The 15,896-nt window shown below is 43.5% G+C and overlaps 1 protein-coding gene across 23 annotated transcripts in view; it reads left to right on the forward strand.

Annotated features, from left to right (window-relative positions):
• Positions 1 to 15,896, forward strand: part of Aopep (aminopeptidase O (putative)) — a 257,197-nt gene that overhangs the window by 21,730 nt on the left and 219,571 nt on the right. For all 23 annotated transcript variants that reach the window (XR_007591934.1, XR_007591941.1, XR_007591935.1 and 20 more), the window contains exons 2-3: positions 4,722 to 5,659; positions 13,929 to 14,095. Coding sequence is in view for 9 of the 23 variants with exons in the window: in XM_050143423.1 (XP_049999380.1) it covers positions 4,863 to 5,659; positions 13,929 to 14,095 (964 nt within the window). In the remaining 14 variants the exon portion in view is untranslated. The remainder of the gene's footprint in view (positions 1 to 4,721; positions 5,660 to 13,928; positions 14,096 to 15,896) is intronic.

The following is a 15,896-nucleotide window of genomic DNA, read 5'->3' on the forward strand; positions in this document are numbered from 1 at the left end:
GGTGTGGAGGAACTTGGGATAAGGTTCTCTCTGACTGCAGTTTCACCCAATCTACCACGTTTGTTCCTGTGCTCATTTGTATCTAAGGAATTGTGCCCAGAAAGTGTCTTTCAGCTGTTTGACCATTTGTCTTTAAGAGCATTTGCTGAATTTTTTTATTTAGTTTATATTTTTTCTTTTATTGAAAATAAATGTTTTCTCACATAATAAGTCCTGATTATGGTTTCCGGTTTCCCTTACCTCTGCTACTCCCCATTTCTGCTCCACCCCTCCACTCATCTGGATCTGCTCCCTTTCTGTCCCTCATCAGCAAGCAAAACAGGCTTCCAAGGGCTAATAAGATAAAATAAAAATTAGCACATTAAAATCAGACAAAACAAACTGAAGGAAAACAGCCCAAGAGAAGCCTTAAGAATTAGAGACTCGGGCTGGAGAGATGGCTCAGTGGTTAAGAGCACCACCTGCTCTCCCAAAGGTCCTGAGTTCAATTCCCAGCAACCACATGGTGGCTCACAACCATCTGTAATGAGATCTGGTGCCCTCTTCTGACCTGCAGGCAGAACACTGAGAATACTGTATGCATAATCAATAAATAAATCTTTAAAAAAAAAAAAGAATTAGAGACTCACTCATTCCCACATTCAGAGATAACAATAAAAACACTAAACTGGAAACTAGAATCTGTACACCGAGGACCTGGTGCAGACCTGTGCAGGCGCTGTGCTTGCTGCTTGGGTCTCTGCGTTCATGTGCGTTTTCATCATGTTGGTTTAAAAGGCCTTGTTTTCTTGGGGTCCCCCATCTTCCCTGGCTCTTGTATTCTTATTTATTTATTATTTGCCGCCTCGTCTTCAGAGGCTGCAGTGGGTAGCCGAGGAGAGCTGACCATGGTTTTGATGGGGAGGAAGGCTCCTCCGTGTTACAGCTTATGACAGCAAGTGGAAAATGCTTCAGTGAGGCAGGCCAGGATTTAAAATCAGAACACAGCAATAGTCAGAAGTGCTGAAGTCAACAGACTTCTTAGAAATATGGTCACCATTTGCTGAGAAAGCCTTTCATAGTGGCCACAGACATGCACTTGCAACCACAGTGAGTTCATGTTTTCCCCTAAATGTGGGACCGTGACCTCAGCTGACGCCAGAGGGATCTGTGTACTCCAGAGAAGGGAAATTCAGTTTATGCACAGATCCGATACAAGTAGGAACCAGGCAGCAGCACCAGGGTCCAGTGGGTGTACATATTACACATAGCTTAGGTGACAGTGTGCTTGGTACCTCCTGGGGTGGCTATAAATACTTTCCTCCCTCCAGGAAAGAATGAAAAAAGAAAGATAAAAGAAAAAAAGACGACAAGAGGAACTAACTGCTAGTCTGTGGACTGGAAAGATAGGTGATATTTAGTGATCTGGACAGAGCAAATGAGGCTCTGTGCAACCTTGGGGCAAGTATTCCAGGTAGAAGAATTCCTCCCTCATAAACAGAAGAGAGATGGCCAGCTTCGTGCAAAGTGCTGCCCTCTCTGAGTCTTGTGTCTACAGTTGTAAAATGAGATCTAGATTGAGTGCGCCCAAAATATTTTTTTTATTTTTAAAATTCAATGAAATAAAGACAGGTCAAACTAGCAAAGAGAACTGGAGATGCAGTCAGCAGTGGACGTGTGTCCAGGCCTGGGTCTGATCCCTACTACGGTGTACATCAGTGTAGACAACAGGGCCCACAGAGTGCTCTGGTGTCAGGAACAGGAGGGGATTATTGGGAAAGAAATATTGGCAAGAGAAAAATATGGAAGGAAATAAGGGTCACAGTGTAGTAAAGAGGGGTGCTGGTTGCCAGTTGTCATTTCCTTCCTTGTGGGAAGGGACTCTTGACTGGAGCTGACTTCAAAGGGAGACGGACAGCGTTGCGTGACACAGGCCGCTTCACTCAGTTCTCTTTGGCTTCCGGGCAGCAGTCATGGCCACAGAGCATTCTCCGCTCTTCCAGCCTTCCATCCTGGCTGGAGGAAGTGGCCACCTCTTCTGGGAGCCCTCACCTGTTCCCACCTTGGCCATGTGAGTGCATTTCATCTGGAACTGGCTTTCCGTTGGCTCCTTCAGGAAATCACACTCAAGTTCAGCTTTTTCCAGGAAAAATGCAGGAAGTTTAGTCTCCACGGTCATTCTCAAGGGGACTGGGATTTTTATGCAAAAGTCCCGAAAGTTGGGTTCAAATGGGACAGCAGTCCCTTTATTGAGAAGAATATTGTTCCCTCTATATTAGGAAGAGACATAACTACAAAGACCTGGAGGTTCTTTTTTTTTTTAATTTATTAAAGATTTCTGTCTCTTCCCCACCTCCGCCTCCCCTTTCCCTCCTCCTCCCCCAATCAAGCCCCCCTCCCTCGTCAGCCCAAAGAGCAATCAGAGACCTGGAGGTTCGTTGAATTATGACTGCATTTCAGAGTCATGATCGTCTCAGCAGAGTAGGGGCTTAAGTAGTGAGCTAAGAAGGAGCTGTCAGGTGTAGGACTGGAGAGGTTGAGGCAAGACTTAGCTTGGCGTCAAGGGAAAGCATTGGAGAGTCTGCTGAAGAAAACCCAAGGCTTGCCTGATGTGGGAGTGTCATATCAATCTGTTGCTTTCATTGATTAATTAATAAAGAAACTGCTTGGCCTGATAGGTTAGAACATAGGTGGGTGGAGTAAACAGAACAGAATGCTGGGAGGAAGAGGAAGTGAGGCGGATGCCATGCCTCTCCTCTCCAGGGCAGATGTGATGAAGCTCCAGCCCAAGATGGACATACGCTAGAATCTTCCTGGTGGGTCACCACCTCATGGTGCTACACACATTAATGGAGGTGGGTTGATAAGGATGTGAGAGTTGGCCAGTAGGAGGCTGGAGCTAATGGGCCAAGCAGTGTTTATATGCATACAGTTTGTGTGTTGTTATTTTGGGGCATAAACTAGCCAGGTGGCTGGGAACCGGCCAGAGGCCTGCAGATCCATCAACACTTGCCAGTCCAGTGCCAAGTACGCCAAAGTCGATGAGAGGCCAACACTAGCGGTGGCAGCATTTGGAGACTGAGGTGGGGGTTCAGGGCCAGACTGTACAGCAGAGACCCAGCTTCTCACAAACTTCAGAAGCATCCATAGTTGGCCACCAGAAAAATACCTCCTGGTGTTGATACTGATGGTTTTGATTGCCAGCTTGACAAGATGGGGCTCTCAAGGTCGCTATTGTTTGCCACCATGAACCGGAGTACAGAAAATGGCTTTGTAGGCATAGTGTACTCTTAAGTTATACATTTTCAGAAATAAATGTGAGAGTCTATCGGGGTCTGCTAATGAGCACCTTTGTCTCTGTGAAATAAATACTAAGCCATCTCTTTAGTTGTGACAGTATATAGCCATTATTCTTTTTGTCTGTCTGTCTCCCTCCCTATTTCTCTCCTTTCCTCCATACCCCATCCCCACCCTGTGTCTATTTTTTGTGTTTTTTTCAAAGGTTTTTTTTTTTAAGTCTAAGCATACAATGGCATGATAGTTTATTCCTATGACCCCAGCACTCAGGGACAGAGGCAGGGGGAATTGTTGGGAATTTGAGGACAGCCTGGACTACATAGAAAGTTCTAGGTTGGTTATAGTGTATATGAGACCCTACCTCAAAAGTCCCCCCACAAAAAAAGCCCAGTCAACAAACTAGTGTATTTAGTATATGTTAACTGTTCCAGATACCAGCAATTTCCCATTAGTGATGCAGTTGACAGCTTTATCCAATTTATTATTTGTAGATGCTGAGTTCAGTGGAGATCGTGCAAAAGGTGGAGCTGACAAGCTCCCTTGGTGGCTTTAAGACAAACATTTAGATATTCCCCTCTGTCATTATGGTTTACTTTTCCCCAACATTTGTTTTCCATTGTCTGGTAGAAGAAAGCAGCACATGCTAAAGGAAATCAGGTACATGTCAGGTCTGAAATGATGCCAGAACTCTCCCCTTAGCTGTGTTGCTATCAGGTACGAATACATTTTGATTCAGAACTTTTCTGAAGACCTTGTGCATTGTATTGCAACATCTGCTTCTACATTTTAATTTCTCTCCTTCCTTTTATAGATATTTGCATACTTTTTTTTTCCAAATGAGACCTTTTGTTTGCCACAAGAAAGCTATTACCCAGAATGTTGATGGGTTTTCAGCTATTAAGATGTAATGTATACTTAACTATAAATTTGAAAAGTCTCCATGAACAATCTCAAAGGAATACTCAGAATGCACTCCTGGTAAATTGGCTCATTTCCCTGTAATTTACTGGAAGAGCTGATAGGAGAGGAATCCTAATGTGAAAAGCACATTAATCCCTGGAGTTATATTGTGTGGATTAAATTATTGCTCTCAAAGAATACAACGTATGAGGCCATTTAGCCCTCATTCACACTTGTTATTTAGAGTCACAGTAGAAAAACAACCACTTACCTTTTGATGCACAAAATTAGAACTGATACATTTAATATTATTTTAAAACGAGGCAGGAAGAGTTGCAGTTTTGCATAAGAATTGCTCTTTTCTGAAACAAGGACTGTGTCCCGGAGTAGCATAGAGGTCGGTAATGAAGCTTCTTTCTTCTCCCCTGAGCATCTGCCACCCTGGGCATTGCTAGGTAAGGTGGCCAACTTGCAGGAGCTACAGCTGCAGGGACATTTGGGGTCTTATTTGGAATTTCATCTAACCTTTTCTTTTTCTTTGCCAGGGAACTGGAAGTTGTGGAAACATTGCTTGTGAGAGCAGGTGCTTCTTATTTGGTGAGCCAGCCATCTGCGATGCCAAATGAGTAGAGGAGACCGGAAGCCTCGGCCAAGATTCATCAAAGCCACCAACCACGTCCTGCGCCATGGACACAAAGCTGGACCCTGCCCGGGATGATCTGCCTCTCATGGCCAACACCAGCCACATGCTGGTGAAGCACTATGTCCTGGATCTGGATGTGGATTCTGAAAGTCGAGTCATTGAGGGCACCATAGTTCTTTTCTTTGGAGATGGAAACAGATTTAAAACACAGGCAGTTTCCTCCCAGGACACCATCCAGATGGAGTCAGAGAAAGACTATACTTTTAGGACAACGGAACCCTGCCATGTGCCCAAGATGGATGCAAGTACCTTCTCACCTCAGATGGGGTATAATGAATGTGCAGTCTGTGGTAAAGGTGATCAAGATGCCTTTGATAACGATGGTAACCATGACAACCGGGAATGTGATTCTGAGATCTCTAGCTCAAAGTACTGCTGTGACACAGGGAATCATGGGAGAGAGGATTTCTTGCTCGTGTTGGACTGCTGTGATCTATCTGTGCTAAAGGTAGAGGAGGTGGATGTGGCTGCTGTGCCAGGCCTTGAGAGATTCACAAAGGCTCCCAAGCTCGCAGCCACTCCTGAGAAGCTCAGGCGTGACATTGTCCGTGACCTGGTGGCTCTGCCTGCAGATGCATGGAGGGAGCAGTTCGACTGGTACGCTCGCTGCAGCCAGGCTCCTGGATGTGGGGAGCTCTTCTTTGACACTGACAGTTGGAGCTTACGGATCAGGAGGACGGGGGCTCAGACAGCTGCTGACTTTCCGCATGCCATCAGGATATGGTACAAAACTAAACCTGAGGGGCAGTCAGTGACTTGGACCTCAGACCAGGATGGCAGGTAGGTCATCCAGTGCTTCCTGCCCCTTATCTCTTGCACTTCAGGGTTGCTCTCTAAGAAGAGACTGAGTCTGTGGGGGTGTTTCTGCTTGTCCTGTAGCCTTACCCAGACAGACTCAGCACCAGACAGCAGGTAAATCCTACAGTATGCTGAACTGTTGTCAAGATCACCTCCTGTAAATTAGGATGAAGAGATCCCTTGATTTAGTTCCAACATTGCTGAGTTAGGAGCTTGAAATGTTAGCTTGCTGCTGAAGTGCTGAGCCTGGCTGTTGGTTGGGATCACTGGTGGTGACTTCTAAGGCTGCCTTTGGAGTGGTGCATCTCTGAGCAAGTGCTTTCTCAAAGTATCCTGAGATCTGCTCTGAGACTGGATGGGTGTGAAGCTAGGGCAGCCATGCTGTGACTTTCGCTGGACTTGGCCGGTTGTCACTGCATGTGAACCTCCAGTGCGTTAGAGAGCTGCTTCTGGGGATTAAAGCGGTCAGACCTGTTGAACTGCAAACCGATTTCTTGGGCTGTGGCTCTTGGTTTCTGGGAGTAAAAGATACCTGATTCTTCCAGTCAGGGAAGTCAAAGAATCCCCTCGGCCTTGTCTTACTGACTTTTTAGAATCTTTTGAGAATTTCTAAATCAAACTTTGTTGGTTGTGCGAGTCAGCCTGACGAATCACTGAAGAGGTGGATAGAGGTTCACTCATCTGTTAGCTGCTCTTGAGAGGATTCTCTCAGAACGTTGGCCCCTTTGGTGGAAGTGGCGGTCTCTGGCAATTCCCTGCATCTCTTCTTCCTCACCCTACTCCTCAAACCCGGTAAGATTTGCTCTGAAAGTGCCGCTTTGACATTGAGCTCTAATTAGCCTGTCCCTTGCTCACGATCTTCCCTCTTGCTCTGGTTTCCAGGTGGCTCAGTGGGAGTTTACTTTTTGCCTCATGTCTCTGGGAGTTTGAGGAAGGCTTTGGGAAGAATTGCAGGGTTGGCACAGAGTTCCATGAATACAAAAGCATAGCAATTATTTGTCGTTACCTTACTGGGCTTTCGGTGGAGACTGTGAAGGAGCAACTTCTTATTGTGGCTTCCAAGTTTTTAGAATTACTGAAGATTTTCACCAAGGTTAACCATATAATACTATTAAATATTTAAGTAGGGATTGGTAGTTTTTATACTCCCAGATGCTTTACTTTTGAACTAAAATAGTGGGAAAGAAGAAACCACTGACAGTTGGAAGTATGTTAATGACCTCAAACATGACCTTTTATCCTAAATACTAACTGCTAAGACAGACTTGAATCCATTATGTGCAGAAGTCTTGGTTACCCTGGAGGAAGGTCGACATAGAATTTGGCATGACTCAGTAAGATACATGGTTGTGATGGAAGCCCTTATACCATGTTTTAGTCTGTGTGATTCGTGGAGTCATAAGAGGATACAGTGTTGATTTTAGAAGAAAATCCCAGAAAGCTGCTCTTTCCCTCACTTTCCTTTTAGGAGTGAAACTTTGTGAGACTTTGATTAGAGTCAAGATACCCTTCTATGGATAGCCACAAATCTCATGAAACTCTTCCATGTGCCTAAGATTCTAAGTGTGGTGGCTTCATGCCTGTAATCCCAGAGGCATGCATGGGGTGAAGACAGGAGGATTATAAAAGTTTAAGGTTAGACTGGGCCACAAAATGCGACCCTGATTCAAATCAAGTATATAAACAAACCTAAATGCATCCAGGTGACTGTCTAGAAACTAAGAACTTTCTGTTGATGAAAATTCTGTCGTAATCATGTCAGAGTACTAGCCCTCCTGTTTACCACAGACTGCCAGGCCAGCATGGGGTGCATTTTGTTATCCTTCACAGACATTTCTGGAGAGGCCCCGCTCAGGTTCCATCAGTAGCTAATGTTTCTCCCCGCTTCACATGGTAAAGTCTAGAGCTGCAGTCACTTTGGTTGATAATAACCATTTGGGATGACACACCATCCCAGGAAGGAAAGTGAGATGTAACAATATGTGAAGCTACCTCCCTGGAGAATGTGGACCTAACTTTGCTTTTTGTTTTCCTTTGTACACATGTGTGCCTTTGTGCCGTGCATTGAGTTTCTCTCCATTTAATTTGATGTTGGCTGTCAGCTTGCTGTATATTGCTTTTATTATGTTTAGACACGTTCCTTGTATCCCTGATCTCTCCAGGACTCTTATCATGAAGGGGTGTTGTATTTTGTTGAATGCTTTTTCAGTATCTAGTGAGAGTATCATGTGTTTTTTTTTTCTTTCAATTTGTTTATATGGTAGATTACATTGATAGATTTTCATATGTTGAACCATCCCTGCATCTCTGGGATGAAGCCTACTTACTTGATCATGATGGATGATTTTTTTAATATGTTCTTGGATTCAGTTTGCCGATATTTTATTGAGTATTTTTGCATCAATGTTCATGAGGGAGATTGGTTTGTAATTCTTTCTTGGTTGAGTATTTGTGTGGTTTCGGTATGAGGGTAACTGTAGCCTCATGAAGAGTTTGGCAATGTCCCTTCTGTTTCTATTGTGTGGAACAATTTGAAAAGTACAGGTATTAGTTCTTCTTTGAAATTCTGGTAGAATTCTGTGCTGAAACTATCAGGTTTTTTTTTTTGGTTGGGAGGCTTTTGATGACTGACTGTTTCTATTTCCTTGCAGGTTATAGGTCTATTTAAATTGTTTATTTGGTCTTGATTCAATTTTGGTATGTGGTACCTATCCAGAAAAGTGTCCGTTTCTTTTACATTTCCCAGTTTTGTGGAGTACAGATTTTTAAAGTATGATATAATGATTTTTCTGGATTTCCTATGTGTTTATTGTAATGTTCCCCTTTTCGTTTCTGATTTTATGATGGATGTTCTCACTCTGCCTTTTGATTAATTTGGATAAGGGTTTGTCTATCTTGTTTTTTTCTCAAAGAACCAGGTCTTTGTTTCATTGATTCTATTGTTTTCTTTGTTTCTATTTTATTGATTTTTCAGCCCTCAATTTGATTATTTCTTATCATCTACTCCTGCTGGGTGAGCCTGCTTTTTTTTGTTCTAGAGCTTTCAGGTGTGCTGTTAAGTCACTAGTGTGAGATTTCTCCACTGTCTTTATGTAGGCACTCAGTGCTATGAACTTTCCTCTTAGCACTGCTTTCATAGGGTCCCATAGTTTTGGGTACTTGTTTCTTCATTTTTGTTGAATTCTAGGAAGTCTTTAATTTCTTTCTTTCTTTTCTCCTTGGCCCAAGGGTTACTCAGTTGAGCACTGTTGAATTTCCGTGAGATTGTAGACTTTCTGCAACAAGTCTTGTTGAATTCTAACTTTAAGCCATGGTGATCCGATAAGATATTGGGGGTTATTCCAAATTTTTGTATCTGTGGAGGTTTGCTTTGTTACCAAGTATGTGGTTACTTTTAGAGAAGTTTCCATGAAATGCTGAGAAGAAGGTATATTCTTTTGTATTTGGGTGAAATGTTCTATAGATGTCTGTTAAGACCATTTGAGTCCTTATATCTGTTCTCTTATTTCTCTGTTAAGTTTCTGTCTGGTTGACCTGTCCATTGGGGAGAGGAGGATGCTCAAGTATCCTCCTATCAGTGTGTGGAATTTGATATGTGATTTAAGCTTTAGTAATGTTTCTTTTTAAATATGTGGGTGCTCTTGTATTTGGGGCATAGATGTTCAGGATTGAGACTTCATCTGGAAGGATTTTTCCTGTGATGAGTATGAAGTGTCCTTCTCTGTTTGAATTTTATTTTGTTAGCTACTAGGATATCTATACCTGCTTGTTTTTTAGGTCCATTTGGTTGGGAAATCTTTTCCCAACCCTTTACTCTGAGATGTTGTCTGTCTTTGATGTTGAGGTGTGTTTCTTGTATGTAGCAGGATGGATACGGTTTTCATATCCATTCTCTTAGACCGTGTCATTTTATAGGTGAATTGAGTCCATTGATATTAAGAGATATTAATGACTAGTGATTGTTAATTCCTGTTAATTTTTGATGGTAGTATTTGTGTGTTTCCCTTCTTTGGCATTTGCTGGTGTGAGGTTATTTGTTGCCTGTGCTTTTGTGGGTGCAGCTAGCTTCCTTTGGTTGGATTTTTCCTTCTAGTACTTTCTGTAAGATTGAGTTTGTTGATAGGTATTGTTTAAACCTGGTTTTATCATGGGACATCTTGTTTTCTCCATTGATGGTGATTGAAAGCTTTGCTGGATATAGTAGTCTTGGTTTGTATCCATGGTCTCTTAGTGTCTGTAGCACATCTATCCAGGACCTTCTGGCTTTCATGGTTTCCATTGAGAAGTCAGATGTAATTCTGATAGGTTTGCCTTTATATGTTACTTGGCCTTTTTCCTTTGCAGCTCTTAATATTCTTTCTTTATTATGTATGTTTATTGTTTTGATTATTATATGGCAATTTTTTTCCAGTCCAGTCTATTTGGTGTTCTGTAAGCTTCTTGTACCTTCATAGGCATATCCTCCTTCAGGTTTGGAAAGTTTTCTTCTATGATTTTGTTGAATATATTTTCTCTGCCTTTGAGCCAGACTCCTTCTTCTATCCCTATTATTATTTTCATGTTCTTCCAGATTTCCTGGATGTTTTGTGTTAAGGAGTTGTTGTATTTAACATTTTCTTTGACCAATGAATCTATTTCCTTTACCATATCCTCAACTCCTGAAATTCTGTCTTTCATTTCTTGTATTCTGTTGGTGATGCTTGCCATCTGTAGTTCCTGTTCATTTACCTAGATTTTCTATTTCCAGATTTCCCTCAGTTTGTGTTTTCTTTATTGACTTTATTTCAATTTTCAAGTCTTGAACTGTTTATTTCACCTGTTTGGTTTTTTTTTTAAGCTTTCTTTAAGAGATTTATTGACTTCTCCCAATTTTTTGACTTTTTCTCCAAAAAAATTTTCTTTAAGAAATTTTTATTTTCTCTTTAAGGGTCTCTATCATCTTCAGAAAGTTATATTTAAGGATATTTTCTTCTGCTTCTTCTGGGCTTAGGATGTTCAAGTCGTCCTTTTGTAGGACCACTAGTTTCAGGTGTTGCCATTTTGCTCTTTGGGTTGTTGAATGCATTCTTGCATTGGCACCTTCCCATCTCTTCCTCCAAGGGGTGCCTTTGGCTTAGGTGGTCACTCTTTTTCCAGGTGCAGGCAGGGCCTTGCCTCTGATAGTCATTACTGAGGCTCTGGGGGCTCCTCTCCAGGTGCAGTGGGGGATGTTTGCGGGTGTGGGGAGGCTGATTTGAGGTCTGTGGGGTTCGGTGGCTGGGGGTGGGGGCATGGGATGTGCCTGGGAGCTAAGGTCCAGAGAGCTAGGCCCTCCAGCTGGGAACCTCTTCAGGAACAGCCCGGGCTAAGGCCCAGCCTTTTTTTTTTTCTGGCTTTAGTTTTTTTTTTTTTTTTTTTTTTTTTTTTTTTACATTGCAGATACCCTCTGTCAGATGTATAGCTGATAAATACTTTTTCCAATCTCTAGACTCCCTTTTTACGAGGTTGATAATGTCCTTTGCTTCTTAAGAGAAATTTGTGTCAGGTGTGGTGGCACACACCTTTAATTCCAACACAAGGAAGGGAGAGTCAGGCTGGTCTCTGTAAATTCAAGGCCATCCCAAGTCACAGGGAAGTAATCCTGCCTCAAAAGACCATAAAATTTAAAAAACAAACAAAAAAGCTTTGTTTTTGAGAAGGGGGTCTCCCAAATGCTTGGATCGAAGCATGTACCATCACACCTGGCTAAAACTATTTTTTTATTAATTAAATTTATTTATTTTACAACATGACCACAGTTTCTTCTCTCTTCCCCTTCCCCCTTCCTCCCAACCCACTCCTTTTTAGTTTCTTTTCAGAAAGGGCCAGGCCTCACATGGATCAACAAAACATGGTGTATTAAGTTGCTGTAGGTCTAAACACTCTCCTCGTATTAAGGCTGGGCAGGGCAACCCAGTGTGAGGAACAGAGTCCCAAAAGTCAGCCAAAGCATTAGGGACAGCCTCTGTTCCCACTGTTAGGCTTCCACAAGTATACCAAGCTATGCAACTGTTACATATATGTAGATAGCCAAGGTTAGATCATGCACGCTCTCTGGTTTTCTCGATTCAAACTCTGTGAGCTCCTGTGAACTCAGGTTAGTTGATTCTGTGGGTTCTCTTGTGATGTCCTTGACCTCTCTGGCTCATATTTCCTCCCTCTCTTCAGAAGGATTCCCCAAGCTTGGCCTTAAAAAAAAAATCGAGTATCAGTGGAAAATAACAAATAACAATGCGCAGAATTAGTGTAGTATATTGTAAAATTGAAAGACAAGAGCCCAGGCCTCTCAGAGTCTTGGATGCAGCCATGCTGCCAACAAGTCAAGCAACTGTAGCAGAGTCATTTATAACCAGAGCCTAATTTCTTTATGTGTAACATGAGAAGATTCCATGAGAGAGTAATCGCATTCCTACCTGACCCCAGAAGTGGCCTCCGAAGGCCAAAGCCTGCCTTTGCCCTTGCAGGGACCTTAACCATCCTACATGGAAAACGCCTCTCTTGAGAAAGTCCTGTCCATTTCAGAGCAACAGTGGCCTTTAGACTTGCCGTCTAGATGACAGTGATCAGTCCTGGGTTTGGTAATGGTATCCTGAAGTGGAATTAGAGAGAAAGGGTGAGGAGGTGACCGTTGACAGAACTTCCAAGCAGGAGGTTTGCCCACTGTAGCAGAGTCTGTATCACAGTTTTGTTGAAACACAAGGTTGCAAAAATATTAGATACAATAATAAATGGAAATAAACTGGAAGCCTGGACACTTTGTAACCGTCAGAGACTTCTGGATAGTTCTGGCTTAGCTCCTGTGTCTGTGGCCTCAGGCCGGCCATTTGCCCGTTTTCCAAAGGTCCCTCAAGCCGCCCAGCAGACCTGACCCTTTCAGGCTCCTGTCTCTCTCCTTCTGTAGTCAGCTTTCTTAGTTGCTGGTTGCTGGTCAAAGCCTCTGACAACGATTAATTTGATGGGAAGAGGTAAGCTTGGAACCTTCCAAACCAGAAATCTGCTCTCTCCTGAAAAGTCCTTTCTGCACAGTGGTCAGCAGAGAATGAGCTGTTTCCTGAGTTCTCCGTTCTGTGCTCCTTGAGGTGAAGAACAAGCATGTTGGGGATAGATAGCTCACCTTCCTTGTCTGCTGCATGAATACAGCTCCTGGCTTGCATTGCTTGTCCCTGCTTAATTTCTCCACTCTACCAACTGTGTGACAGTTCTCTATTAAGTTATCTCTACTTACTAGAGCCTGCCCTGTCCTCTCTTTATTTATTGGGCTTGGATGATAGAGGAAAACCATCATCCTGCATGGTCTTTCATATATCGTATGGACGTCAATCACAATGACGTCAATGAAAGTGGGTTCTCTACAAGAACTAGTAGCTTGTTCATTTACACTGTAATTTAAGCTGATTAATTGACATTCGTCATAACTCCAAAACCAGAGTCTCATTCTTTTCCTCAGTTGTTTTCCTGAGAGTCAGTGGTGTGCCTTCTCTGATGTAAGAATGGGTTACTCTGGTTTTGTCGGTCTTTGCCATCTCTGTCAATTGTGATTTAATCATGGAAAGGAATTCTGCTTAGTTTGGGAGGGTTTATACTTGGAGTGACTGAGTCCTAGCTCTTGCTGTTGGTTTCATACCTTGCTTTGCTAATAAGCTTATTACTACAGTCTTCCAAGCCTGGCTGCTGTGACCTCTGCCATCCTGTTTGTGCCAAGCCCTGTTCTTGGCTTCCACACAAGGATCCCACAAGGGCTCCATCTGAGAAGGCGGTTTCCAGGACTGGGAGGGTGGGTCTGCTTGCCAACACTGGCTTTGAGACCACTGCTTGTTTTTCCAAGATTAATAATCACAGAGATCTCCAGCCATGTTTTCTTTTCCAGAATACTTTCCAAAAAGTCAGTAAGAATGTCTCTGAAGCTTTTTTCCTTTGAAGGCAGAAATGCCTAAGGGGAGCATAAATTACAACTTTGCAGAATAGTATTTAAAACCATATCCAGATTTTTTTTTCTTAAAACACACACACCACACCACCCCCAACAAACACACATTTTCACATATTTGATTCATTTGGGAGGAATTGACATAGCTGGCCCTTGGCGTGTTCCGTTTCAATGTGCCTAGAGTCAGCTCTAAAGCCTCCTGTGTTTCTTCTTGGAAAGGTCACATGACCTTCCTGCCATGGTGGTGAGATAAATGACGACTCATTTTACAGATTCTTCCCTTCTCTCTTTGTCTTTCCTCTACAGGCCGTGTGTTTATACTATGGGATCCCCCATCAACAACAGGGCCCTTTTTCCATGCCAGGAACCACCGGTTGCCATGTCAACATGGCAGGCTACAGTTCGAGCAGCTGCATCTTTTGTTGTTTTAATGAGTGGGGAAAATTCTGCCAAGCCCACACCACTTCGAGAAGGTACTGTACATGTGTTCTGTCTATTTGGGTGTGACGCACACGCTGGACCCAGGGACCCATCAACTGTGCTATAGCCTCTGAGGGAGCAGCTTTCCTAGTGAGATTGGAACAAAACCCTGTCAGACAAAGCACAGGCTTGCAGGGGGAGGGCCACTTGGGAGTCTGGGCATGGGTTTCCAGACTGTCTGTGCCAACGTTACCAATTCATAGTTGATTCCAGAGTCATCCTTACCTGGTGGTTTGTGGAGCAAAGTGGGTGGTCTTGGTTGAAGACTTCATGGAGCGGCAAGCATGGCCGTGGAAACACATTAGAGTCGAGCTGTGTGTGCTTTGGACGTGGTATCTATATGCGGTTGCCTGTTTTTCTGAGAGGCAGTACTCAGGCCAGCCAACTTGCTGGGCTTGGAAACCTGAACCCAGGGTGTGTCAGGATGGTGGCGAGAGTCACCCCATCACCTGGGTTTCTTGCATGGCGCTCTCTTGTTTTGTTACCACTGTCCATTTGATGTCTTCAGCACGCTGATGCCAGGAAACAGTACTCAAAAACCAAAGTGAAATAATTTGGAAGAATGACTCCTACATTGTTTCCCACCCCACCCCACCCCCGTCCCTCAGAGCCACGTGTGTCAAGAGGCGCTAAATTGTGACTACGCGTGCAGCGCCATCTGCTTCTTTTGTTAACACTACACTGAGTATTTCAGGTTGCCATGCACTTTAGAAACATAATTCCAAACATCAGCGGCTTTTATAGTCTGAGCGCATCAGAACCTGCCTGACTCTTGCATTGGCGGGTAGTTTGATCACCAGATTGTTTTCCTGTTATCAATACGGTTGTATTAGGTTCCCAAGGAGGTGACTGGATGAATGAATGGTGGTGGGTGTGAACCGGGGCAGGTCGAGGCTGTGTCATGTGACCCACAGTATTTTCCAGGTCATGTCACCTTACCTAGTGTCCTGCGACCTTTGAAATGGTGCCCGTGGGGAAGGCAAGGGTCCTCCTTTAGTTTGATAATCTAAACCATTACCTGTTTTCTACACGGAGAGGCTCAGGGTTGCTGAATTTATCCGTTCTGATTTGAGGTATCTGCTTCACCGTTGGTTAGACTTGTTGCATATGTACCAGATTCTTGAGTTTAATAATTCTTTTAAATGTAGAACCTTTAGATAATATACTTACAAATGAAAAAGGACATAAAAGTCTTTTTATGTTGCTTTTTAAAATCTGGGGTGGGGTTGACCTTTTTTTTTTCTATTTATTTATTTATTTAAGATTTCTGCCTCCCCTCCACCGCCTCCCTTATCCCTCCCTCTCCCTCAATCAAGTCCCCCTCCCTCATCAGCCAGAAGAGCAGTCCGGGTTCTCTGCCTTGTGGGAAGTCCAAGGACCTCCCACCTCCTTCCAGGTCTAGTAAGGTGAGCATCCAAACTGCCTAGGCTCCTACAAAGCCAGTATGTGCAGTAGGATCAAAACCCAGTGTCCTTGTTCTTGACTTCTCAGCAGTCCTCATTGTCCGCTATGTTCAGCGAGTCCGGTTTTATCCCATGCTTTTTCAGAACCAGTCCAGCTGGCCTTGTTGAGTTCCCAATAGATCATCCCCAATGTCTCAGTATGTGGGTGCGCAAGAAGATGAACCCAAAGAAAGACATATAGTCATCCTCCTGGAGATTAACTTTCATCAGGCGATGAAAGCAGACAGAGACAGAGACCCAAATTGGAACACCGGACTGAAACCCCAAGGTCCAAATCAGGAGCAGAGGGAGAGAGAGCATGAGCAAGGAACTCAGGACCCCGTGGGGCTGA

This window comes from Alexandromys fortis, unplaced genomic scaffold (genome assembly GCF_014885135.2).
Source record: "Alexandromys fortis isolate MF-2015 unplaced genomic scaffold, M_Fortis_MF-2015_v1.1 scaffold_1, whole genome shotgun sequence".
In the NCBI taxonomy this organism is placed as follows: Eukaryota; Metazoa; Chordata; class Mammalia; order Rodentia; family Cricetidae; genus Alexandromys; species Alexandromys fortis.